At 48.3% G+C, this 24116-nt stretch overlaps 1 protein-coding gene across 8 annotated transcripts in view; it reads left to right on the forward strand.

Moving 5' to 3' along the window:
• The window catches only part of TNIK (TRAF2 and NCK interacting kinase), a 165689-nt gene that overhangs the window by 97152 nt on the left and 44421 nt on the right, over positions 1-24116 (forward strand). For all 8 annotated transcript variants that reach the window (XM_075098479.1, XM_075098482.1, XM_075098483.1 and 5 more), the window contains exons 5-12: positions 4123-4233; positions 6327-6417; positions 7754-7884; positions 12284-12338; positions 13194-13272; positions 17529-17704; positions 19325-19391; positions 20248-20452. In XM_075098479.1, the coding sequence (XP_074954580.1) occupies positions 4123-4233; positions 6327-6417; positions 7754-7884; positions 12284-12338; positions 13194-13272; positions 17529-17704; positions 19325-19391; positions 20248-20452 (915 nt within the window). The remainder of the gene's footprint in view (positions 1-4122; positions 4234-6326; positions 6418-7753; positions 7885-12283; positions 12339-13193; positions 13273-17528; positions 17705-19324; positions 19392-20247; positions 20453-24116) is intronic.

The following is a 24116-nucleotide window of genomic DNA, read 5'->3' on the forward strand; positions in this document are numbered from 1 at the left end:
ACTAAGCCAACACTCTTTCATTCTCACTCCTCTTCAAAGTGATGTCAGTGCTGTAAACACTGCAAGGCTGTGAGCTCAGCTCCTTTCGCTGCCGTCCCTAAGCCCAAAGCTTTCAGCCTGCTCAGGATCGGTGGTGGCAGCTGCCCACCGGCTCCGAGGGAGCAGGAATGGCTGGGCTGGCCTCAAAGTGCAGGGAGGTGCGGGCAGGGCACAGCCAGGCGAGTCATTTATTTATGAATATGTGCAAGATGCTGCCATCGGAGAGGGGAGAGCGGAGCAGCTCTGGCCCCGCTGGTCCCACCCAGGTGTCCTGCTGCAGCATCACGGCCTCTCCCGCGGTAGCACTGACACAGGCAATTAAAACTTGCTTACCTTGCTATGGAACACTTCAGTCATTGCTTAATACCAATTTGATCAATATTTCTGTTTCTGGAATGTGTATCAGCTTTGCTGATCCACCAAGTCAAGGTCTCTTATTTTTTTTTTTAATGCTCCCTCACTGGCTGGGGGTGCCCTGATGCGTGTGATGAGGGACCCTTTCGCAAGGGAGCCAGGCTGTGGGGTGGGATGGGAGGCGTGGGTGGCCTGGGCATACGGGATTGCATTGCACCCGGGTTCTGTTTACACACGCGGCAGGAAGAAGGATTTCCAGCAGCATTTAGCCTGGGGGTGTTGTGTGCTTGTTTACTGTAAAAGAGCAGTCAGATTGATTGTGGGGTGAGGAATGGGAACACAGAAGGATTTGGCTTGCAGAATAAAGGGGTTGGATGATTTTGGGGGGTTCCTCTGGGCAAGCTGGAGTGGGGTTGGGTTGGGGTTTCTCTACTGGAAACGCCTCTACTGGGGTTTCGCTGCTGGAGACACTCAGGTTTGAGCCCTTCCAGGTAATGTACAGTGGCAATGGTCTTGTTGGCCATTCCCAAACTGGGGAAGGTGGTGATTGATCTGAAAGCTGGAAAAGGCTCTTTAAACGAAAAATTTCTGAGACAGCAGGACACAGAGATTTACAGCTGCTTCTTCTGAATTTGCCTTGCTTGTGAAGTTTGCTGTCACTCTGATACGAAGAGCTAAGTAAATGCTAAATGAACTGTATTTAAAAATACTTCCTCAATAAATGGCCTCGCAAATTAAATTTCAGAAGAGGATCTTACTTTTAGCCCATCTTGATGATAATTTTAATTATGGTTAATAAAACCTCAATCTGCATTTAAAGTTTATTGTCTTACCCCATCATGACTTCATCCTTCAACATTGGCAACGATGCAAGCGTGCGCAGGGCAAAGCACTCACCTAGAGTGACAGTATCTTAGTATAAGTGCCATTTGAAGCCTTTCCTGAGGATACTAAGCTCTGTCCTAGAATCAGCTGGAACTTTTGTTCCATTTTCTCTTCTCCTGGAAGGCTGTTTGTTGGTTTCCAACCTAAATACCCCCATAGGGTGTTGATATTATGCCAGTATCTACCTTGCTCTTCTCCCCCTCTGGTGCTTACCTGTCCATACTGTTGACAGCCTATGTTCATACCCCACAGCCATCAATCCCCTGGCTGGCTGAAGAAACCCTCAGATCCTCTGAGAAGCCCTGCTCATGTTCCTGTACCTGCTCTGGTGTGTGTTTCTCGTTCCTGGGCTCTGGCCCAGCAGGACAGGCAGTGCTGTGGGTGAGGTCTCACCTGGCCTGTTGGTGTGACTCCTTAGCCATCTTCTGTTTCTCCTCTCTTTGGAGGCTGCATTGTGTGAGCTGTCGTTGGGGCTTCTGTAGGATCCTTCCATCTGCAGATCAAAGGGGATCGCAGTGCGGCTCTGCTCCACAGCGGCGTGCTGCCAGCTTTCCTCCCGTTCCATCCAAACCTTCTGGAAATGGTGTTTTTTCACGCCAGGTGTCCATCAGCTCTCTGCTGTGGACAGGGATACTCGGGCCGCCTTGTCACCTTTCTGCTGCTCATTTTCTTGGAGAACTCGTGGCAGAGCTTTCGGGAGGTGCCTTACTGTTAGCAGCACGTGCACGCTGCTGAGCCCCCTTGGCTCCTGCCCAGCTGGACCTGGAGACTGCTGGTAATGCCAGAGATCCGCGGGTGCTGGATATTTTCCTATGGACGTTACAGGACTGTGCGGCTCCTAAAAAAACAAGTTGGAAACATTCCCCGTGGGAGTTTCTCTTTCCCTCTGTGTTTTTTTTTTTTAATCTCCAGGAGATTTCACAATTATGGGTTTGGCATACATCAGCAGGTGGCCGTGTTACTCACCTCCTCGTGGAGAATTAATCTTTGCTCTATGGAAATTCAAGGACAGGATAGAGGACTGAGTGAACTGCCGGCTCCATAAAGATAATCTGGCAAATTAATGGATGCACTGTGTACTTTTAAGGGATTACTTCCATCTTCTTTTAAGCATAGTGCTTGCTCTACATAAGATAGCATGCCATCTCTCTTTCTCCAGCTCCAAGCCCTGGAGAGAGCCTGTGGGTGAATTTCCATGGAAGGGGACTGGAGAGGGTCGGCCTTTTGGGTTGGAAAGTGTTGGTGGCTGGGTCAGCTCTCCAGGGTTTTCCCTTCCGTGCTTGCTGCTGTGATATCCCAGACATGCCTTTAATCAGAAACACGTGCAGACACTTACACGTGTCAATCGTCCAAAGGGAGGAGAGGGAGGAAGAGCGAGTTTGAAACCAGTTGTTCTGTTATTCCCCAGTGGGTGAGCAATGAGTAACCCAAGACTTAGGCTGTGTCCCAGTGACCCAGCTGGGTTGCTGGTCTGCTGTTGGAGTGGAAGAGCTGCAAGCGCTGCCACAGCGTTCCTTGCCTTTGCACAGGACAGACTGTGAAACCAGTTTCCTGACTTAACAGGGACATACAAAGAATTCTTTCAGCTGTCAGTTTAGGAAGAGAAGACAAACTTAATATCAAAACTAAAGCTAGGATTATGGTCAAAGCCAACTAAGGTATAGTCTTGCTCAAGCATTTTATTTAACCTGAAGGTTTATAGCAGTACTCTGGATTTTATGATCGTTTATTTATGATAATCTTTTAAATCACTGTTGTTTGAGCAATTTGGTTAGAGGTAACCCTTCTGTTGGTTCCTTCTCCTCTTGGCCCATGCTTTTAATAAAGTGATGTCACTTGCTTGGAGAATATTAAATGCCATGTAAGCTTCACGTGATAAGAAACTTTAAATAGGTACATTGAAGAATCTGCCAAGGTATGACTTGTAAGAGAATGTCTTTTAGTAGCAAGCCGATCTAATTGGAAAACATGGTTTCATGTCTGAGAGAAACACTTCTACAGGTCTTGGAGGAGGCTTGTTGCATGTGCAGGCTGCGCTCGCTTTCTGGAGCGTGCTGATGGCTCCTGCACGCCCCAGGGATCCGCGATGTCCCTGGGAGCAGACTCGCATCCCGTGCTATTTTTATAAGGTTTATTTCACAGTTGCTCAATGACAAGATTAGGTTTGGGCCTGGGTTAGATCATTGTACTTCTATATTTGATATGATGAAACTTTGTAAGTGGTGCAAGCAGTGGTGCCCTGTTTCATTTGAACCAACCCAAGGACTCCAGCTGCATGGCAAGCTTACCCTCAAGGAAGGTTTCCTGCTCAAAAGGTGTCAAAAGCAAAGACCTCCTGGTAAAAAAAAATTGGAAGAGTATACCTGGTTTTTAAGGTTGTCTGAAGCTTTCAAATATCTGTCTCATTGTCTTCACATTTTCAGAGTTGAAGGACTTATATGCAAGAGGTAGAGTTTTGCTTGTATTGCTATCGGTACTAAATATTGATACTAAACATTCATCGTAAGTATAAAGTAGAGTGTGAGGCGATGGGGTCTGAGATTTCAAGGTTTCCGATTTCCTCTGCTGATTTTCAGCACTGGACTGATTCCTGTCTCTTGTTCCCATCCTTCTGGAGAGGAACAAGCCTTTCAAGCCTTCCAGCCTTTTATTGTTTCGTTTGTATAACAAAACCCACATGGATTAAAAGCTGATACGATCAAGACTACGTCCCGGTGGCTCTGCGTAGCACCGCGGTGGCCCTACCGCTGCGTTGCCAGCGTCGGGCTCCCACCCTGGAGCCAGGCAGCCCGGAGGATGCTGTCGGTGTCATTGCAGTAACTGCGGTTTTGTTCCGTTTGGCAGCTGGTGATGGAGTTCTGTGGCGCGGGCTCCGTCACCGACCTCATCAAGAACACGAAGGGGAACACCTTGAAGGAGGAGTGGATTGCCTACATTTGCAGAGAGATTTTACGGGTATGTGACCAGGGGGACCTAAATGTCCCCCCGACTCGGTGCTCGGGGGACAACTTTGGCTCTGCAGGCTTCGTGGCTGCTGCGCTGCCATGGGCTGGAGCCTCTTCAGTGCCGGTGGGCATGAATGATTCATGTGCTTGTATGATGCATAATAAATAAGCCCCATTTAATGCCCTTTAGGTCTGTTAGTTCCCTGACTTTTAACCCTCTTTCTCCTTCAGCAAAAATATAATTTCCTTTAGTATTGATAGGGCAAAGATTTACTTACATTAGAATTATATTTTCAATTAACAGAAGGGTGAGGACTAAGAAGGTTGGTGGAAAGAATCTTCATGATTAAAAAGCACCCCTGGTTTTATTAAATCCACATCTCTGGCTTTAATGAGGATGCTGCAGCTTTTATACCCACAAGATAAATGTTTGACTGGAATGCTTTAAAATGGGCTGCGCCAGATTTCACGTACTGGGGGATGGCAGCTTCAGCAAAGGCTTGCTTGCCTTTTGCACAGCTGAGGTCAGACGATGTGATCATCATGGTTGCTTTGACATTAAAATCTATCACTCCGTGAACTGAGATTTTGTTCAGGAGAAAACAGGAAAAAATGGGCGCATGAAGGAAAACTGTAAAAAACCCATTCAAAGAAAACAAGGCAAAATGAATGCTCCAAAAGGCCGTGTCTGACACTGCTGCTGAGGCTGCCGCGGGTGTCCAGGGGTGACCCAGCGCTTCTCTGTTGTCCCTGAATGCTACCGTCTGCATCAGCACGATGTGCAGAAGACGCTGGCGCTGTAGCTAATCAGTTGTTGTCCGGACGCTGCTTTCAGTGCCAGGAAACCACACTTACACGGGCTTATTTTAAATGTCTGAGCTCTGTGAGCCTACTCCTTAAAATAGACCCTGGCAGTGAGTCAGAACCCAGCCACTGACTCGTGTCCCAGGGCCACCATCGTGTGTCATCGCTCGTGTTTTGGCCGCTCGTTGGGGCGGTTGGTTGGTGACCTCCACAGGGTTTCAGGTGATGAAAGGCTCTCACCTTTCGTGCTGCAGAAGGTGGCTTGCTTGTGGTTCAGACGTTGAGGACCAGTTGTAATTCTAACAGGAGGCTCGATCCTCTGCTGTTAAAGGATTTTTTTTTAAATTCACTGACATTTTTGCTTTGCCTCCAGTGCACAAAGGTGCCTCTAACTGGGTATAGCATGGCTAAAAAAGGGCTCGCCGACAGATATGCTCTATTCCACAGTGTTGTCCCAAGGTAACACGTGTAAAATGACTAACAACTACCAGCAGCGAGAGCAGAAATTCTTTTCTTCCTCAAATATGAATGCTTGATGTGAAATGTAAACCTAACACGAGATCAGTTTTTAAGTAATCCATAGTTTTACTAAGCTGTCAATATAGCAGGCAGTAACATCTACGTTACTTTGAAACTGAAATAATAAGTGAATGAAATAAAAATGTAGGTTACAAAAAGAAATTAATAAGCTAATCAAAAAGTGCAACAGAAAAGCTAGTTTACCTTTAGCCTTTGAGACAGGCTTTTAATTTGAGCTATATCTCCATTAGGGATATGTGCAGCTTGTAGTAGTTGTATGTGCATGGTGGCTTTTTTAATACAAGCTCATCAGTGTGTTGAAGTCACGTTCATTAGACCGATACGAGAACTGTTTTCTTCAATTTCTGGATGATGGAAGTATAGAAAGGAGACAAAACCATCCTATTGTTTCTGCCACAGAAATGGCTCCCTAAGGCAAGGGAGCACACAGGGGAAAATATGCCTAGAGATACGGGAGAATTTGGGTTAATGTGGTTTCCTGCAGAAACTGAAAGGTTGGGTTTAATCCCGTGTCTCCTGCTATGGGGAGCACCCACTGCAGCATGTATAGCCCGTCGGCGGGCGTCTGGCTTGCCAGGCAGGTCTTCCCAGCGTGTGACGTAGGACAGTATTTTGAACACATGATAAACAAAAGCGTTCTCAATTGCTTACCCCCAACTGTGAGTGTTTCATTTCTGGAGCATAATTGGTTGAGGAGGAATGTCAGAAAATAACATGCTTTGAACTTGGATTTCTCTAACCTTTCTCTGAATTCTCTAGGGCTTGAGTCATCTACACCAGCACAAAGTAATTCATCGAGACATCAAGGGACAGAATGTATTGCTGACGGAAAATGCAGAAGTTAAACTAGGTAAGAGTGGGTTAGAGCTCTTGGAAACTGCAAGTGGGCTGGCTGGAGAGAAGCAGCAAGACTGACTTGTACATGACTTGGGGATGGATACCAAGAGCTACTCTGTGTTTTTTCTTGTGCCAATCTCAATAATGTGACCTTGGGCATTGAGCAAGTGCCGTGCAACAAACTGCCAACGGTTGATGGTCAAGTTCTGCGTGCAGAGATGTACTTGCAGTTGTCTTTCTGTTCAGACAGGTAGTTTGGGCAGCTCTGCCATCAAATACGGGTTAAACAATCAAGACCATTTTTTCCATGCCCCGAACTGAAAAGTGGCCTCTGTGCATCGCCAGCCGTTATCAAAGGCTCTTCCCTCACACCTTCATAGTAGTGTCCCGTAGGAGCATAGTCCAGCCAACTTCGTGTCACATAATCCAGATTTTTTTTTCCAAGGCGACCTGTTGGAGAGAGATTAATTTGGAAGAACTACTCTGAATTTCATATGCGATGGTAGGCACCCTGGAGAAGACCAGGCATTCATGTGAAGATCGTCTGGGAGACAGCAGATCGGCAGACATGATGTGCTGATATCCTCAGTTGTCCAGCATCAATGTCATTAAGGCTGTCTTTGTGTATTTTAATTAATGCTAGTGATGACAGATCCCTTACAGTGGTAAAGTGAGGCGCAAGCCTTGTTCTCCCATGTCCCTCCTCTCTCTTTACAGCAGAATAAAATCCCAGCCTAACAGATGGCACCACCAGTTCGTTTGGCTTTATGCTGGTGAAGATTCCCCGCCAGGGGGAAATTCTCCAGGGCAAATCTCCAATCACCGTGTTGCGCAAAGTGAACTTAGTGGACCATAGAGTATTCTCTCATTGATTTGATTTCATCAGTTTTTGCTTCATTTTGCAGCTTTCTGCTTGACATTTCCCTATGGGCCTTCATCCTTGGCCCTTAGTTCCTTAAGTCTTTTGCATTTCTGCCATTTCCAGGAAGAATTTAGGTAGAAAAATGAGGCTTCTACCAATATTTGGCAGGCTTTAATTCAAATGAGAAAGCATAGAACAAAGGCTGCTGCTTATTCATGTTGCTAACCCTGTTTCTCATTAGTATGAGGAGCTGTGATTTCTTTTCATTGCCTCCTGGCACAGGGTTTCTTACAAAACCCGGACATCAGATGATCAGGTTTGTCCTTGACTGACCTCTGTTGGTCCCAGCAGAGATCAAACAGGAACGGCTCTGGCCCTGTCTTTCTCTCCAGGCTGGTCTGGATGAATTTAATGTTTTACAGTCAACAGAAGAGTGGGTCAGGTTATCTCCGACCTGACGATGCCCTGTTGTCTCTCTGATCCACAGTGGATTTTGGTGTCAGCGCTCAGCTGGACAGAACGGTGGGCAGGAGAAACACCTTCATTGGAACGCCTTACTGGATGGCCCCCGAGGTCATTGCCTGCGATGAAAATCCCGATGCCACTTACGACTTCAAGGTACCTAAACGAGCATCTTCCTACTCTTTTATATGTCATTACAGATGTAGTATGTGAAAAGTTTAGCACGTTCACAAATAACATAGGCAAGGAATTAAAGCAGCACTTACCAGTGCTTGCCATGACAGCTGTGACCATAAACATCTGAAGAAGGTGCTCGGCATGAGCTCAGATTTTACGCCCCAGTACCATGAACTTGAGCACTCAGGAATTTAGTATATTCTTGCAGCTTTGCAGAATACGGTGACAGGCGACGACGTAATCCTGCTTTTTGGCTGTTGGATTTTGAAATGCCAATTCAGGTCTAACGTGAATCTTTGTTGTGCTGTTCACGTATCCAGATTTTCTCTGAAGAAGTCAGACCTTCCTACCTGCTACCCTGCTTTTCAGTGCTGCATGTTTAAATACTACAGTCAAACATGCTGTATTTGCTCTGTTTACTCTGGAGGGAAGCGAGGTCAGGTTTAGAAAGGGCAAAATCACATCATCTGGCCTGCAGGCTGGTATTCGCAGGGAGATCTGAAGGCTGCCACACAATCGGACATTTGGGGGGCTGACCTACTTTTCACATGTCTCTCTTGCCTGTTTGAAGTTTATTTTTGGATCGGTGGCAGCGCAACATTGCTGCTGAGTTATAATGTGGCTCGGAGCCCCGTGCCACGCAACAGGTCAGCAGGAGGGCTGTCAGTCCCACCTGCCCGTTCAACCTACACCGAGGTCCAATGTTTAAAGCAAGAAGAGCTGAATATATTTTATCCTGTTTCTGCCTTACGGCAGGTTTCTGGACGCACATCTGTAGAAATATCCCCTGGTTTTTGTCCCATGGTTTTTTGAAGCATCTAGAACTTGAATTTCTAGCTCCAAACCCCCTAAGGTGCACTGAGTGTGTCCAGAGAGCAGAGCAAGGGTGCGCCACGTGGGCTTTCGGGGGAGAAGCTGAGACGTACATAAAGCTTGGTGCGCCTCTGTTCATGTGCACGCTGAGAGGTCGCTTTACAAGGCAATGTTTAAAAAGGACTTTGAGACCCTCTGGTGTGGAGCTAGGCGGCTGCTTCTTAACAGTAGGACGTTACAATACAAACAACCCACCGTCGTGTTACAATTTGGGGTGCAATTACCAATCACTCAGAGAAATTTTTGAGGGGTGAAGGATTTTAAGTAGCCAACCGATGTTTTGGTACTGCAGCTATTTGAGTGCATCAGTCAACTCTTGAACTGATGGTGTTCCAGGGAGAAGCTCCCCAGGCTGAGGTCAGTCTCCGGGTCACATAAATCGTTAATGATAAGGACATGAAGAAATAGTTTAATCTGCAATTACTTAATTCTCTTTGATTAACCAATTACAACAGGCGTTTCCTCAACTCTGCTGATGGCTGCAGCCCACGCTAGCTGCTCTTGCTGCTTCTCCACTGACAGCTGCCTGGCTCTGACAGTGCAACGCTCTAGTTAATCACAGCTTTTTGTTATTATTTTCTTTAAAAAAACGACTGATATCTTCATAGGCTACTTTCTACCCACAGAAATCCCTGAGGTTTTTTCTCTTTCCAGAATAACTAGGGCGCTTAATATGCCATTGACTGACGCACAAGCGCCAGGACCAGAATCCCTCTATTGTCCCCGAGGATCAAATGCTTGTAGCGAGCCGGGCGTTTGCGTCTCTGAAGTTGGCATTGACCATTTTCCCTTGGCTGGGGGTATGAAACAGAAGGCTGATTTGCTGCCGACACACTCATTGCAGGGTGTTTTCGGAGCTCGTGGTGGTGTGGGAGCCGCCGGACATTAGTCCGTACCCCAGATCACCTCCCTGTGCCTGATGCTCTTGCTTTGAAGTTGGGGGGACGGGGAATGTAAATGACTTTTTTTAAAGGGATGCAAATCAGATGCTCTCAGGTTTAGCCAACTGGCTTAAAAAATAGGGAATACAAAAGATGAGATTTATAGGGTGAAAAAAGGAATCCTTGCAGGCTTAATCTGTTGGACAAAAAGCCTCTGATCTCACTGTTTTCCTAGCCAGAAAGAGGTGCCTGTGTAATCTATGGAAGGAGGCAGTAAATACCCCTTTGCAAAAATAAACCTCTTCAAAAAAGAACAAATAGAAAGCCCACATTGTTGAGGTTATTTATTGGTTTTTTCCCCCAGCCAGTCTTCCGTTTTTCTTTAGAGATATCTTGTCAATAAGCTTAGAATCAAAAAAAAAAGAGGAGGGGGAAGGAAGCTTGATTCCCTTCCCAAGTCAAGACAATGCAAATATATTAGCATGGCGTCTTTTTGCTGGGTGGACTGAAAAGCTTTTCAGACTCAAAAATAAAAACCACGCACACAAAAAACCCCTGAATTCCAGATCATTATAAAATGTGTGCTTCCTGCTGAGTTTTTGCTTTCTCTGGGAGACTTAGAGGGGTGATAATCCCTTTCTATATTGCTCCAGCTTTAAGATCACTTGGCATCTTGCATATAATACTGGGCACCTCGATATGGAAAGACACACTAGGAATTTGGAAGGAGTTCAGCGGCAACCCAAAGGGAAGGGGTCATGTGTGCTGAATCATGTGGAAAGACTGCGATAATTAAGTATGCAGCAGAAATCCCGGCTGAACAGAAACAAAGAGTGGATGAGACTGTCCTGCAAAAGGGCTGGAAATAAGATTTGAGAGAATTTTTAAGCAGGTACAAAGCTGTGTAGGAAAGGTGGCATTTTTTAGGGGAGAACTTGAGATAAAAATGAGGGAAAAGTGCCTTGAAATTAAAAATCCAAGTTGTCTTTCCTGGATGGAGTATGTGAGAAGGTGCTTGTGGTCCCTAGAGGCTCTCTCTACCTCTGGCTGAGCTTTTGGGGCTCTGTGCTGGGAAAAACAACCTTCCTGGGATTTACTTGCTAAATTGCAGGTTTAGAGGCTTGAGGCCGTTTGGAAACAGCAGCTCTTGAAATGGAGAGGAGAAAACTGGAGTGGGACTGCAGGGACGTGGCAGAGGGCAGGGCGAAGGGAGGGCAAGACATCAGAGCTGGGGGTGCGGGGGAAGGCTGGAAAGCAGACTGTCCCTTCCACCCTGAGATGTTCCTATTTACAATGTTTACTGGTTTTGATGTGCTAACTGGAGTTTAGCTGGTCTCCAGCAAACATCAGCTGCAGCTACATAGAACCAGGCTTGTTCTGGTCCCTTGTGCACCTGCAGCTTCTGCCCTTGCCGTTGCCACCCTCCCATCTCAGGCAGGTCTTTCCACCTCCCTGGAGACGTGTCAGAGGCTGCGCTTGGGATGAAGGCACCAAAATTAGTCTGAGTCCTGTTCCCGATGCAGCAGGTACTGGGTTGTGAATCATTAGCAGCCCTGTACGCAGTGTCCAAAATAATGAATTAGCTGCCTTCTGCCAAAAAAACCAAGTTGCAGCAGTACCGTTAGGGAAGGTGCTTGTTTTCTCTCGCCGGGCACGTACTGTCTCTGCCTCCGCTGCTGTCCAGGAGAGCCGAGCCGTCCTTTGGGGCTCGTTACCAGATCTAGAGGTGCAGCTGTAGCTCATCGGTGATGGCGGGGTGGGGAGAAGGGACTGGAGGGGAGCTCACCGCTGCTCTCTGGCAGGGGGCTGGCGATACAGATGTCCCTGTTTGCAAGGGAGAAAATGGAAGGAAGAGAGATACAAGTCTGAAATCAAAGAGTTTTCCAAATAGGTGCCTACTCTGTGCTCTGATCATTCAGGAGACTCAACCAACCGTGTGGGCTGGGCAGGGCTTGGGAGCAGGGTAAATGAAAGTGCCCGTTTCCCCTTCCACTGGTGAAATGCTGTTTTTCAGGCTTCCGTTTAATGAGCAGTCCCTTATACAAGAGCCTCCTGAGGTATCTCAAAATAATTCAAGATTTTAATCTATTGCAGGCAGCCCGTTTTCTGTGGAGCTGTATCAAATCCGTGGATGTATCACCCAGCTTTAAGGAGGGAGCCAGCAGCCCGGTTTGCTGCTTACCCCAGCCCTGAAGCCGGGGAGTAGTTTGTCACGAGCTAATCTGGGAGCCAGGGGTCCATCCATTAGTGCACAGGGCTCGTTAAGATGCCCCACGAGGGGACCTTTAGGTCATCAGCGCCTCCCCCGGCAGCCATCCTCACCACGGCTACTGGGAGCAGTTCCCCAGCAAGGTGGCCATGTTCCACACCGAAAACGCCTTGAAGGTTTTGAAATAAACCTTGGGATAAACAGCGGGGTTGGGAGCCTCTAAAGCCCCAGTGCATAGCAGGAGGATGAGGCAAGCTCCCGAGCTGTGGGTCTAGGGGCTTGCAGAGGACATGGAGACCCAACTCGGGGCTGAGCTCCCCAGGCTGGGGAGAGCCACGCTTCCCCCCTTGCCCGGTGCCCACCACTGTGACAGTGCTCCCCTGCATCACTGATGTCCCTCTGCTTTCTTTTACAGAGCGACTTGTGGTCTTTGGGGATAACAGCCATCGAAATGGCAGAAGGCGCTCCCCGTAAGTAGATGCATTGCTCTGCTTTAATTAACCCTGGGCTGTAACATGCTGGGGTTTGCTGGGCACCAGCCAGGGTTCGGTTCTGTGCAAGAAACACCGTGCAAAGGTTTTCCAAGCAACCTGGGCTCACTGAGATGGAGCTCACAGGGTCCGTGGGGACAAAGCTGCCTGGGTGGCGTGGCCTAGGGGACAGGATGGGCAGTGAGCAAAGAAATGTGAGCAAAAAAATGTCCCACCACTTAGGCACTCTGGGACTCGGTTTCCTCAAATAAAATGCATATCAAGAAGAGGTGGTGGACTGGAAGCAGGTAAAACACTGCTCCTCAGCACTGGTGTGTCACCAACCTCTGCGGTGACACAGTGGCGCGCTGGGTTCAGCTGGTGCCTCTGCAGGGGTCATACTGCCATGGTTTTTCAGCATTATCATGGGACCGTCCTTGCATGCTGATAAATGCAAGTAAATAAAGCAGAGTGTAGCGGCACGTGGTGCGGCTGTACCGTGCTCTGGGCCCGTTGCTGTCAGCACCTGGCGGGGTGCTGGGGACACGCAGCTGCAGGAGCGCAGGTGTCCTGAGCCGGCCCCCGCCGCTGAGCCCGGCAGTGCTGGGGACATGCACGCTGCTTGGCCGGGGCCGGCGGCGCTCGCCTGAGCTCCAGGCTGCTGCCGGGCCAGGGTCTGCAAACCCTCCCGCCCTGCAGGTCTTGTAGCTTCAGAGGAAACTTGGCTCTCCCCAGTTAAGCATGTAGAAAGCCTAACTTTCTAAAGTTAGGCTTTAGAGGCTAAGCTTCTTTAGGAAGCCCGGGGGGTCTGCAGGACATTGTGTCGTATTTAACACCTCTTCTTGCACGTTGCAGCTCTCTGTGACATGCATCCCATGAGAGCCCTCTTCCTCATCCCCCGCAACCCGGCCCCGAGGTTGAAATCGAAGAAGTGGTGAGTCTGTTTCTCGATCTTCAACAGCTGTAAAAATGTTTCTGGAGCAACCTGTTTCTGCAGCCCGGGCACGCGGGGGATTTGGCGTTTACATTTATATAGCTTTGGGGGTCGGTGACAGTCTCCAGCATCGCTCCAGTGAGTGCAGGTTTGGGTCTTGATCGCCTACAGAGAGGCAGTTTGGTCTGAAGGAGTCGTGCTGGAGGGCTTCCTAGGTAGGCAGAGAGGGGAACGCTCTCTAATGCTACCATTTCGCAACACGGAGTCGGCTTTTCCAAAGCAGTTCATGCAGCCTGAAGCCAGATGACACTTTGCTTGGCTCCCGTTTCTTTCCAGTCAGGTTCTGTTTTCAAGTGGAAACATGTATCCATGCCAGAAAAAAAAAAAAAAAAGGATAGTTTATCTTGAAGGCCCAGGAATGCGGGGATTTGTACTTAGTTTGGGCTTCATTTTAAAATTTTGCAGGAAAAAATACATCACTGTTTTGAAAAAAAAGCAGGGCATGCCAATAAAAACCCGTAGGAAAAAATATTCCTGAAGCCCAGCAGATGTTGTTTTGTTACTCTATGTTCTGTACCAATGGAGCTGGAGTCCTTAAAAACAGTCATCTTTGGTTTGTGCTGTTTGCCTGCCCCAGGTTCAGCAGTGGTTTGGTCAGGAAAGGTCTACCAGATGCTAGAGAAACAGCGCTGCCCCTTGGTCCTAGATAGGCTGAGGCTCACTGAGGGAAGTTTTGCCTTTTCCCTTAAGTTATGCGTATTATCTTGCTGAAGACACACAAAAAAAGAAGAGTAACTGCTGGGTATTGAAGCGCTTTATGCCAAAGCAGCAGGTGTTTTGTTGGTGGGAGAGGAGTGAGGGGGGCTTGGAGTCCTCTGCATCCGATGCATGGTGTTGGGGTTTGGGGACCAGCCCCCTAAAAGCTCGCCCAGGCTTTGACAGGAGGTATCTTAATTTTGTCAGCCCGATCATCAGCTGCTCGGGTACCAAACCAGGAGGAGAGAGACCTTTCCTGCTGGCTCTGCAGAGCGCGGCAAAGATGCTTGCTCTCCTTGCGCAGCCTTTTGAGGATACCATTAGTCAGCTGAGCAAATAGTTTATACACTTCGTTTTCTGCCAGATCACCAGCCTCCTACTTCATTATCCTCACTGCTGCAGCACAAAATGAATTGTAAGACCTTAGAGTTTATTTTTCATACAAAAATGCTGTTTATTCAGCAAAGGATTCCTCAGCCTCAGGCAGAGGGGAGCTGACAAAAGCAGGTTTTGAGCAGAACATTTCCCCATCTCCCTAAGGTAAAAGCTGCTCTGGGGTGGAAGTTGTATTTTAATCCCTGCTCTGAGATACCGGGATGTGCTTTGTGCAAGCTGGGGTGTTGCTTGGCACCACCTTCCCCTCGCGTGCCTGCTGGCTGTCTCAGGTTTGCACTTCTCATGGTGGTGAACCACGGTGGTGTCTGCCCAGGGTTGGCTGGTGTGTCCAGGGCTGTGCTCTGCCCACGGCAGGGGCGGCATCCCGGATGCTTTGAGAAAGGGATCGCTTTGGAACTCATAGCTTAATGAAACTCCAGCTTTGAACCCCTCCAGGAGAGTGCAGTGCTCACCTGGCCTCTGCTACCCCTCTATGAGCAAGCAGGGATCTCTGGTCTCCAGCAGAGCTGGGACACGTGCACCCTGGGCAGCTCAAACCCATATCCATCTTCCAAGCTTTCATTGCAATGAGAAACTCCAAAGGACCCAGATGAAGCTCCAAGCCAGTACGACTCCACTGATTCCTTAAGAACGATTTTTTTTCAGCATTTTCAGTGGGACACCAGGCAAACTTGCTGTCCTTGGCTCATTGCTCAGCTGGAGGTTTTGGGCCTGACCAGAACGGGTCCTGGAGCTCTGCAAGCCTGACCCAAGAAGACTGGAGATGTTTAACCAGGCTTTCACAGCGGCTCTCTGGCAGTCAGTGGTTTTCACAAGCACAGATCACAAGAGAGAAACAAAATGAAGAAAGGTTCAGCCTGAACCTTGAGTTCATCCTTGCTTCTGTGCACAGCAACACGTGAAAGTACACCAAGACCAACTTTTTTCTTACGTGAAAGAAATAGCACAGTGACTCCAAGCACCTTTGAGGGTAAGTCACGGAAAGGCGAGAGGAAAAGCAGACACGGGAGCTGGCCCAAGACAAAAATCCCAGAGATGAAAATACTTAAGTTGCTTACTAAATCCTTGAACTTGCTTTTAAAGTAGTGCTGTGGTCCTATGGAATTAAAGAGTCTTTGGTGTGATTTTCTTTCCCAATTAAAACCAGCCAGCAACAAAGCTTTGTTTTCTTCTTCCAGTGTTTCACAGATGAACTAGAACTTTAGTGCTGCAGTTCCCATAAACACTCCTTAGCCCTGCCTTATACGATGACAAAACCTCTTTGTTAATGAGGTGGTGTTTGCACTGTGACACCACTTTCCATCCAAGCAGCTGCAAAGACTTTGCGAACATTGATTTAAGCGTTACAAACCACAGGAGCTGGAGGAGCGCGTGGTTCATGAAGACGGGCTGAGCTGCGCCTGGGGAAGGGACGAGATCTGTGACAGTGTCCTCCTGGATCAGAGCCAGGGAGAAAGCCCTCGTCCTTGCTCCAGCCCTTGCCTTCTGCTCCAGCCCTGGTGAGGGCTGAACTTTGCCACTGGATAGGCTTGCTTTTTTGGAGAGGAAGATTTCAGGAAAACCAGAGGAGTGAGCTGGTCCCTCTCCATGGCTGCTCAGCCAGCTCAGGGATGCAGAGGTATCTTAGGGCATCGCAGGGCACTGGGACCCCCATCCCCAAGAGATGGGCAAACCCATCATTTACGGGAGGATAACTTCATAGCTACTTCAGCTCGACCGTATTGGTGGGTGCTCTGGACCACTCACCCAGGACTGGAGTCTCTCCAGCTTCACACCAACAGGGGAGAATCATAATTTAGAAGCAGATTGGGGTTTTTTGAGCATTGCGTGGATTGTCCCTTCTGGAATACACTGAGGCACGGGGTTTCTTGAGGCAAGGTGGGGAAGGAAGATTTGCTCATTAATAAAGCTGGAGGGAGGATTTAATTGGATCTAGTAGCGTATTTTATTTTTGCATCTCAATTTGTATGGATTAGCACTTAAAAGATAAATCACTTTTAGTCTGACAGCTTAAAAGTAAAATCCCTGAAAGCTTATTGTTTTTTTTCTAATGCAATTCTGTAGTATCTGTTGGCTTCTGACATTAATTTACACTCATTTTCCTATTTGCTAAAGCAACATAGAGTATAGTGGCCTGTCAACATCTTTCTTCCTTGTAAATCCTTGTTCTCTTGGGTTTATAGTGTGGTGAAATTAGTTCCAGGAAAACTTTTGATATGTAACACTTGAGACAAAGAGAAATTTGTTTATTAAATATTTGGCTGAAATTGTTTTAGCTGAGATTGAATTTAACTGTTTGCAGGCTGTGAGGAGGGGCTGGGCTCTGCCACCTGCAGCCATGTTCCCACCTCTGCCCAAGCCGTGCTGCCCAAAGAGCGCATCCCATTTGCCTGGGTCTGTGATCAGGGTACCGGGACTCGGTGGCCCCAGGACCTGGTGGGTCCGTCATGCTGCTGGGGCTCACTCTGAGAGAGCAGGGGAGGACTGCAGGCAGCGAGCATCACCCAGAGGTGGTCTCATCTTTCACAAGCCATGTAATGCTGGGTGGTTAAATGTAAAAAAACCCATTGGTCTAGCTCGTCCCACTCATCTTCAGAGAGGTACATCTCTTGAAACACCACCTGGGGCCACAAAATATAGAAACAGTCCATTCAGAGACTGCATGTATATCTGTATGTGCTGTCTCTCGTTTCTACCTGCGCTTTCACAGGGCAAAGGGAAGGGAGGAGGAATGCTTCCTCGCGTTTTTTGGTTGCCATTGATGATATCTGGTGATTCCCTGGTCATGCTGATGGTTCCCAGCTTTCTCCAGGCTCTGCAGAATGGTGGTTTCTCCTTGTTGCACGAGGAAGGCATAGATAGGAGCACGCATGGGAAGAGTAGGAGAGGATAAAGTGAGAGAGGGCATGTGCGATGGTGCTGCTTTGAGACCCTGCTAAGCATCAACAGAGAAGTCATGTGAATCCACTTGGAAGGTTGTGTCTGAGCAAGAACTGTGTAGCAGCCAAATGATCTCGAATACGCACAGGCTTCTCATTTTCTAATACAAGAATCAATAGAGTTACCTGTTTTTTTCAATACCTTCCTTTTATGTCCTGGGCCAGGTCTAAAAAGTTTCAGTCCTTCATTGAGAGCTGCCTAGTGAAGAACCACAGCCAGAGACCAACCACAGAGCAGCTGATGAAGCACCCCTTCATCCGAGACCAGCCCAATGAAAGGCAGGTCCGTATCCAGCTCAAGGACCACATCGACAGGACTAAAAAGAAGCGAGGAGAGAAGGGTAAGTGGAGAAGCAGTACTCTGGGCAATGCTTGGCCTCTGCCATGTGCTTGGAGATCCCTACAGCAGACCAAGGCGCATCCGTGTGGGCGAAACATACGGGTAGAAGGAGGAAGGCAAAGAGGATTGGGTTGCTCATGGTCTCGGTACCGGTTCCCTTTATTCAGGTGGCTAAAATTGTTCACAGACTGAGTTAAATAGGTGTGGTCCTTCTGTGTGACCAGGCTTCTCAAGGTTTTGAGGTCAGATTATTTTGTTTGATTTGATTCCTCTCGGTCACTGAAGCAAAAATACATATCCGTAACAACGCAGTCAGTGTTTGTACAAAGCCTACGGGTGATTGTCATCAGAGCTAAGCAGTGGTTTTAAATATATTTTTTTTTTCTGGTGAAAAATGGCATCTTTTTTGTCCAAGTGGTAATTTCCACATGGAACATTTAAGCTTTGATTCATTAAAATGTGTGTATAAAATTTACGTCTGCACGTATACATACTGGTGTGTGGGAGGGAGAAGCTGCTAAGCTGAATTTTTCCCAGCTCACTTATTTCATGCCAAGTCTGTTGATGTACGTGACATTCATTCTGCACCAGCGATGAGCAAGGTTGTGCAAACGAGCATCTAGATAAGAGCCTTGCCCCAAAGCTATTCCGCTGACTAGGAATAACCTATTAAACTGAATGTTTTCAGTGAACTCTCCAGGCCCTGTCAGAGTCCTCTGAAAGGAAGATCAGATAGCTGAAGAAACTTGTTAAAGTATTTAGCTGCTTGTGAACTGAATTTTAATTTGAAAGCTCATTTGTATAATCCAGCAAATTAATATGTCGCTATTTCTCTTCTTATTGGTAGCAGTATTAATTTTTCATGCGTACCTTCCAGCCCCTTGTAATAGATTTCACTATAATCAAAACAATAAAACGGGATCCCAGTGAAGTATTAAATGTGTTTAGTCTGGCAAACGAAGGTTGGACCCAAGAGATGGAGAGTAATTGGATAAGTGCAAACCTTTCTTTTACTATCACTCCCTTCACCGGATAAAGATGATATCCTAATAGAAATCACAGTGTGTAGCACAACATTGCAGTTGGGCTTTTATGCAGATGTCTTCATTGCCTGGGAAATTCATGGGTTTCCATAGGAGGAGCATATGCTTAGAGAGAGAGGAGTTGGTGCCTTCAGAGCCATAGTTAAATCCCACCTTCCAGTGCCTGTGGCTTCAATAGCTTGTGGTGCACGTCCCTTTGAAGAACCCTCCCGAAGAAGGGGATCACTCACTGTCCTATGGAGATAAATTCTTATTTTATGGACACCCCCCATCTTTATGTTGAGTGTCTTTGGTTGCTGGGGCCGTTGCCCGCTGTGCTGGTGCTGCCCGCGGTGCTCTGGCCGGCACTGCAGCCCTCTTGGTGGGCTGCAAGGTGCCAGCACCCAGGGAGACCGCCCATGCTTCTCTGGCCTTGCAGCCCCCTGTAAAAACAGAAAATGGGGAGAAATAATGCTGCTTATTCTTTGTCATGTGAGAAAAAGAGTGTCGTCTGTTCTGCCTTCAGAGCTCTGGGGTTTTCAGCCGCTGGAAAAACAGATGAGTCCAGCAAAGGGCACTGACGAGCAATTCTGTTCTAGATGAGACAGAGTACGAGTACAGTGGAAGTGAGGAGGAGGAGGAGGAAAATGACTCCGGAGAACCCAGGTAAGAATCAGCGTTTCCTTTCTGCCCTTACATCTCTCTAACTCTGTATAAAATTGGCTTGGATTAGAGGCTCGTATGAACTAGAAATGGCAAAAGGCCAGTCTGAGCACTCAGTCCCGTTCCTAGGCAGAAGAGGGAATATTCCCTCTGCTAGGTGGCGTGTGGGTGTGAACTGATGCTACAGGTCACCTTGGCCAGGGAAGAAGACCCAGGTACCCCATGGCCTGTGGGACCTGCAGTGCAGTGGGGTGCTGTCATGGGAATGTGGGTATTTAGATGTGGAAAAAATGTGAGGTGAAATTCAGGAAGATTCTTTACATTGTGGTTCCTTGCATCCAAGCGTAACTCCATTTCCTTGTAACTTTTCACCATGAAACCTCCCCGGTGCTACTGCAGGCACGGTAGGGCTGGAACTTTCTTTCTTTGGTGACATTTTTCATTGTGATTAGTATCAGGTTATTCCATTATTTCACTGAGATAATGTAGTATTTTAATAGCTGTCAATGATTCATGCTAAATGTGTTTTATGAACAGCTAAATATAGTGTGTGCCACTGCAGCACAAGAGGCTTTGGTTAGATACTTAATGTAAAGGAAACCTTTAGCAAATAAGGAGCTGGTGAGCTGTAAACAGTGTGTTGTGTCTGCTGCCTGCCCTGATATTTGTGGTCCCTGCACCCCTCCATCCGCTGCTGTCCAGCATTGGGTGTTGGGGTGCTGTTGGGATGAAGGGATGTCGGGATGCTGTCGGGATGAAGGGGAGAGGAGCCACAGCGGAAAATCACGCAGAACTTCCCCTACCAAGAGGTTTAAGGATGCGGGGAGGGGATCTTCTCTGATGCTTCTCTCCTATGCAGCTCTATCTTAAACCTGCCCGGGGAGTCGACGCTGAGACGGGATTTCTTAAGGCTGCAGCTGGCGAACAAGGAGCGGTCGGAGGCGCTGCGCCGGCAGCAGCTGGAGCAGCAGCAGCGGGAGAATGAGGAGCACAAGCGGCAGTTGCTGGCCGAGCGGCAGAAGCGGATCGAGGAGCAGAAGGAGCAGAGGCGAAGGCTGGAGGAGGTAACTAGCCAGAGCAAACCACGGGCTGGCAAAGGCTGGTTTGGGACGGAACAGCAGGATTTCTGGTAGCAGGTCCCAAGTGACTGTTCTCAGCCTGGCATAAGAAGATCATGTCCTAACCTCTCTAGTCAGTAACCCCAAATATTTCGTTACGCTGGACAAACCCCCTGCTCGTGCTTTTTGCATACCAGCCTCTAGCCACTCTCCTCACCATAGTAAGTGTTGCCAACTCTTGTGAAGGAAATGGAGCTGGTTTGCTATAAATAAACCCTCTTAAATACCAAACTTAAAAGGATCCCTGGAACTACTGAGCAGAGTTAGCCCATTATTGGGGTGATAGCTATATTCAGTTGAGGTGGGCAAAATTCTTACCGGTCCAGGCGTCTGTCAAGTTCATTATCGTTATTTGCTGCTGTGGACTGTTAGAGTTGAGAAGAAGCTGAATAGCTCCATTTGCCACTTCCCCAGATCCATGTGCCACTTGTGTCCCCTTTTAATCCCCAATTTCAACTTCAGTCCTTCCAGTCCCTGCCAATACAATTTCTCTTGCAGGGGAGGGGCAGTCGCCTGCCTGACTTGTGCAATGATCCGTATGTGCCCCGAAGCATAAGATTTCATTACCCTTGTCTTAACATACCAGCTACAAATGCAATCGGTCATAAAATTATCCACCTCATTTAAAATCCAGATGCAGGATTTGACCGGGTGACTTTGGGTGTCCCTGAGTTGCACAGCCCTGCTGCATTCTCTGTACGAAGGACTCGCTTTTGGTTTAGCGCACAGTTCCTGGATTGCAGAAATCCACCAAAGGATAAGGGGGCGGTTCTCCTGTTTTTGAGGGTTTTGATGTGGTTTTGCACAAAGAAACCCATTGCCTCGCACTGACCTTATCCCAAGTGTCTCATTGAAGGGTTCATATGTTAAGGGTAATCAAATTAGCTTTCCGAGAGGCCGCTGATATGTCTGAGTTAAGGATTTGCAGTAAATGGGCTATTGGAGCAGCCACCCCCTTGACTTGCACAAGCCGGTGCGTCTCTCACATTTAACATGACTCTCAGTGTGCTGGGTACTGCCCCCAGGCCAGGGGCGCAGACAAGAAGGAATTTCAGGCAGCTGATGGTGATGATGATGGTGATGGTATGGCCCTTCTTCAAGGTGGTGCTCGGAGCCCTCCTGGAGCAAAAACCAAACCTGGGCAAATCCCAGGCAAAGCATTTTTTCAGTCTGGTAAATATGTAGGCCTGTCGTGTTGTCAGAGCGCAGGGCATCGTGCGTTCAGTATGTTGTTGGTCAGGCTTTGCTTGCGCCCTGCACCCTTCCCAAAGCTGGCGAGTTGCTTTGACAGAGGATGGGGTTTGCACTTGGATGCACCCCGAAATCCCCTGCCCCGACAGATCTGAGGGCTGTCGTAAGGAAGCCTGGCTCTGCCTTTGTCCCAGTCTGTTTGCTGCAAGCGGTACAGGAGCAAAACAACAGCAGAATAAAAGCAGACACCAGATTAGCTGCAATCCTGTAATGAATACAATGCTTGCTGCTGTATTAATACGTTCTCTTCACGTAGAAGAAAATGGTTCTCTCTCTTTGCCGCTTCCCAGGCAGGGTTTGAATGGAGGACTAATCCCCTTGCTAAGCTGGCAAACTACGCCCTGAGCTATGGAGGTGCTGCCTTGCAGGGCCTGGCTGTGCGCAGCCCCCCCGGGGCTCTGCCACGTCTCCCCGTCCTTTCCCCCATGATATTAAAAGCTAATGCCACCATAGCCAGCATTTAAAATAACGCTTCTGTTTCTGGTGGCTCTAACAGCCCCCCCGGGCTCTTCACCCAGTGCCTTCTTCCCAGCCGCCTTACAGTTTTCAGACCTAAATTGAAAGGGAGAGATCGACTGGGGCAAAGCCGGCAAAGAGGTGTTTTCATGCTCTTGCCATGTCGGAGAAGTGGGGAAAGACAGTGAGACTGTAACCGAGGGGCATCCTCCGCCCGCTCCGGCGTGGGACCGCCGGCGTGATAAGCCCCGTGGGCTCAGCTGGGATTAGGGCAGCTGCACGCTGGCGGCTGCTTGGGTGCCCATCTTCTCGGGTCTGTCTAGCCAGGTTTAGCCTCACCTGCATCTCCAGCCGCGGAGTAAAATGAGCTCTCCTGTGTATTAGACACCCTTTGCATGGCGAGCAAGAAACATAGCCGAGTTGCTATGGTGAGGATTAAAGCAAGAGTCCTTGAAGAGGTACAAACCTTCCGTTGCAAAGGTGGTGGGTTGTGGCAGCGGTTAGGAGGGACGCTCCCCAGCGCGGCCAGCTGCGGCTTGGCCAGCTGAAAGGGGTCGTGTATCTGCCGTGGGCTGCTGTAGGAAAACCGGAAAAATAGAGGCAGAGATTAGCAAACAGAAAGTTTTGTCACTCCTGCAGGGAGTGGGATAGAGGAGTCGCAGAACCAGCTTTGAGCATCTTCCCCTTGAGCATCCTGCTCATGGAGGAGTCCCAGCATCTGCCCTGAGGAGGAATGCTGCCTCTGGGGACATGGGAAGGGGTTTCTGCCCCCAGGATGTCCCACTACTTCTAGCACAGCCAGGCAGTGGTGGATATAGTTGGGTCTTTTATGTTCTTCCCATGTATTTTGGGGCAGGAAGCATCTGATGGCCAGACAGAGGTACCAAACAGCGGCTACCACAGCTGTGCTGAATTTGATATTGCTGCCTGGAGGCACCTAGCCCACTCCATCTATGCCACTGCAGTTTTGCTCCAGAGAGCAGCACTGCTCCAGCTCTCCTAACCATCAGAACGGCACCCGAACCCTTCAGCAGCAGCCAGGCTGTTGCCTTTTGGCCTCTCTGTGTTTTCTTACGCTAGCTTTGCACTAACTTCCGTTGTTGACTCTTGGCTCTGAATTTATTTTGGTTAATGGGAACATGGTTTCTTCCATGCTTCTTTATGGGCTGACTAAGATGGAGTGTGCCTCCGATAGGCAGCACTGTACCAGCAGATCTCTGGGAAGAGAGACCAGTTGAAGACTCAGATTACTGTATTTTCAAAATAAAGTTGACCTTTAAAACCCAAGAAAGCATCCGGGACAAATAAACACTTGGAGCTCGTGGCTTTTGGGGCTCCTAAGTCAGCCTGTTTAGTACTGCCAGGCATATTACTGTGTTTATGGAAAGAGCTCTGACTCACGATAAGACGCCGTGAAGGTGGCCAGGCTGAGCGAGCCCATCGGCTGGGCCCCAGCGCAGCACCAAAAGGGTTGACTTGGAGGATGCTCAGAAACACCTGGAGTTAATTTGTTCTGGAGATGCACAGCAAAAGAGCTGGAGAAAGGCTATTAGTAGGATAATTGGTCCATTCCTCTCTGAGCAGACCATCAGTAGATTATCTTGTGGTTTTCCAGTCTTGCCAGGCATAGAGTTCCCACCATTTCTGTTCCCTCACCCAGAAGAGCTCATAATGAAGGAATCCCATTTTTTCCTGTCATCTTTATCTTCCTAAACCAGGATTTCTTGAACCTCTCACAAAGTACCTCTCATTTTTAGGGCCTTTTTTGGGGAAATCTACCATCTCCTAATATTGCTCCTGCAATAACACCAAATGCATGTATAAAAAAAGTCAAGTAAGGAGGTCTGGTGGTGGCCTCCTGATGCACCTCATGCTGCCACCGAGACCTGCTGCCATCCTTAGT

This window comes from Phalacrocorax aristotelis, chromosome 7 (assembly GCF_949628215.1).
Source record: "Phalacrocorax aristotelis chromosome 7, bGulAri2.1, whole genome shotgun sequence".
Taxonomy (NCBI): Eukaryota; Metazoa; Chordata; class Aves; order Suliformes; family Phalacrocoracidae; genus Phalacrocorax; species Phalacrocorax aristotelis.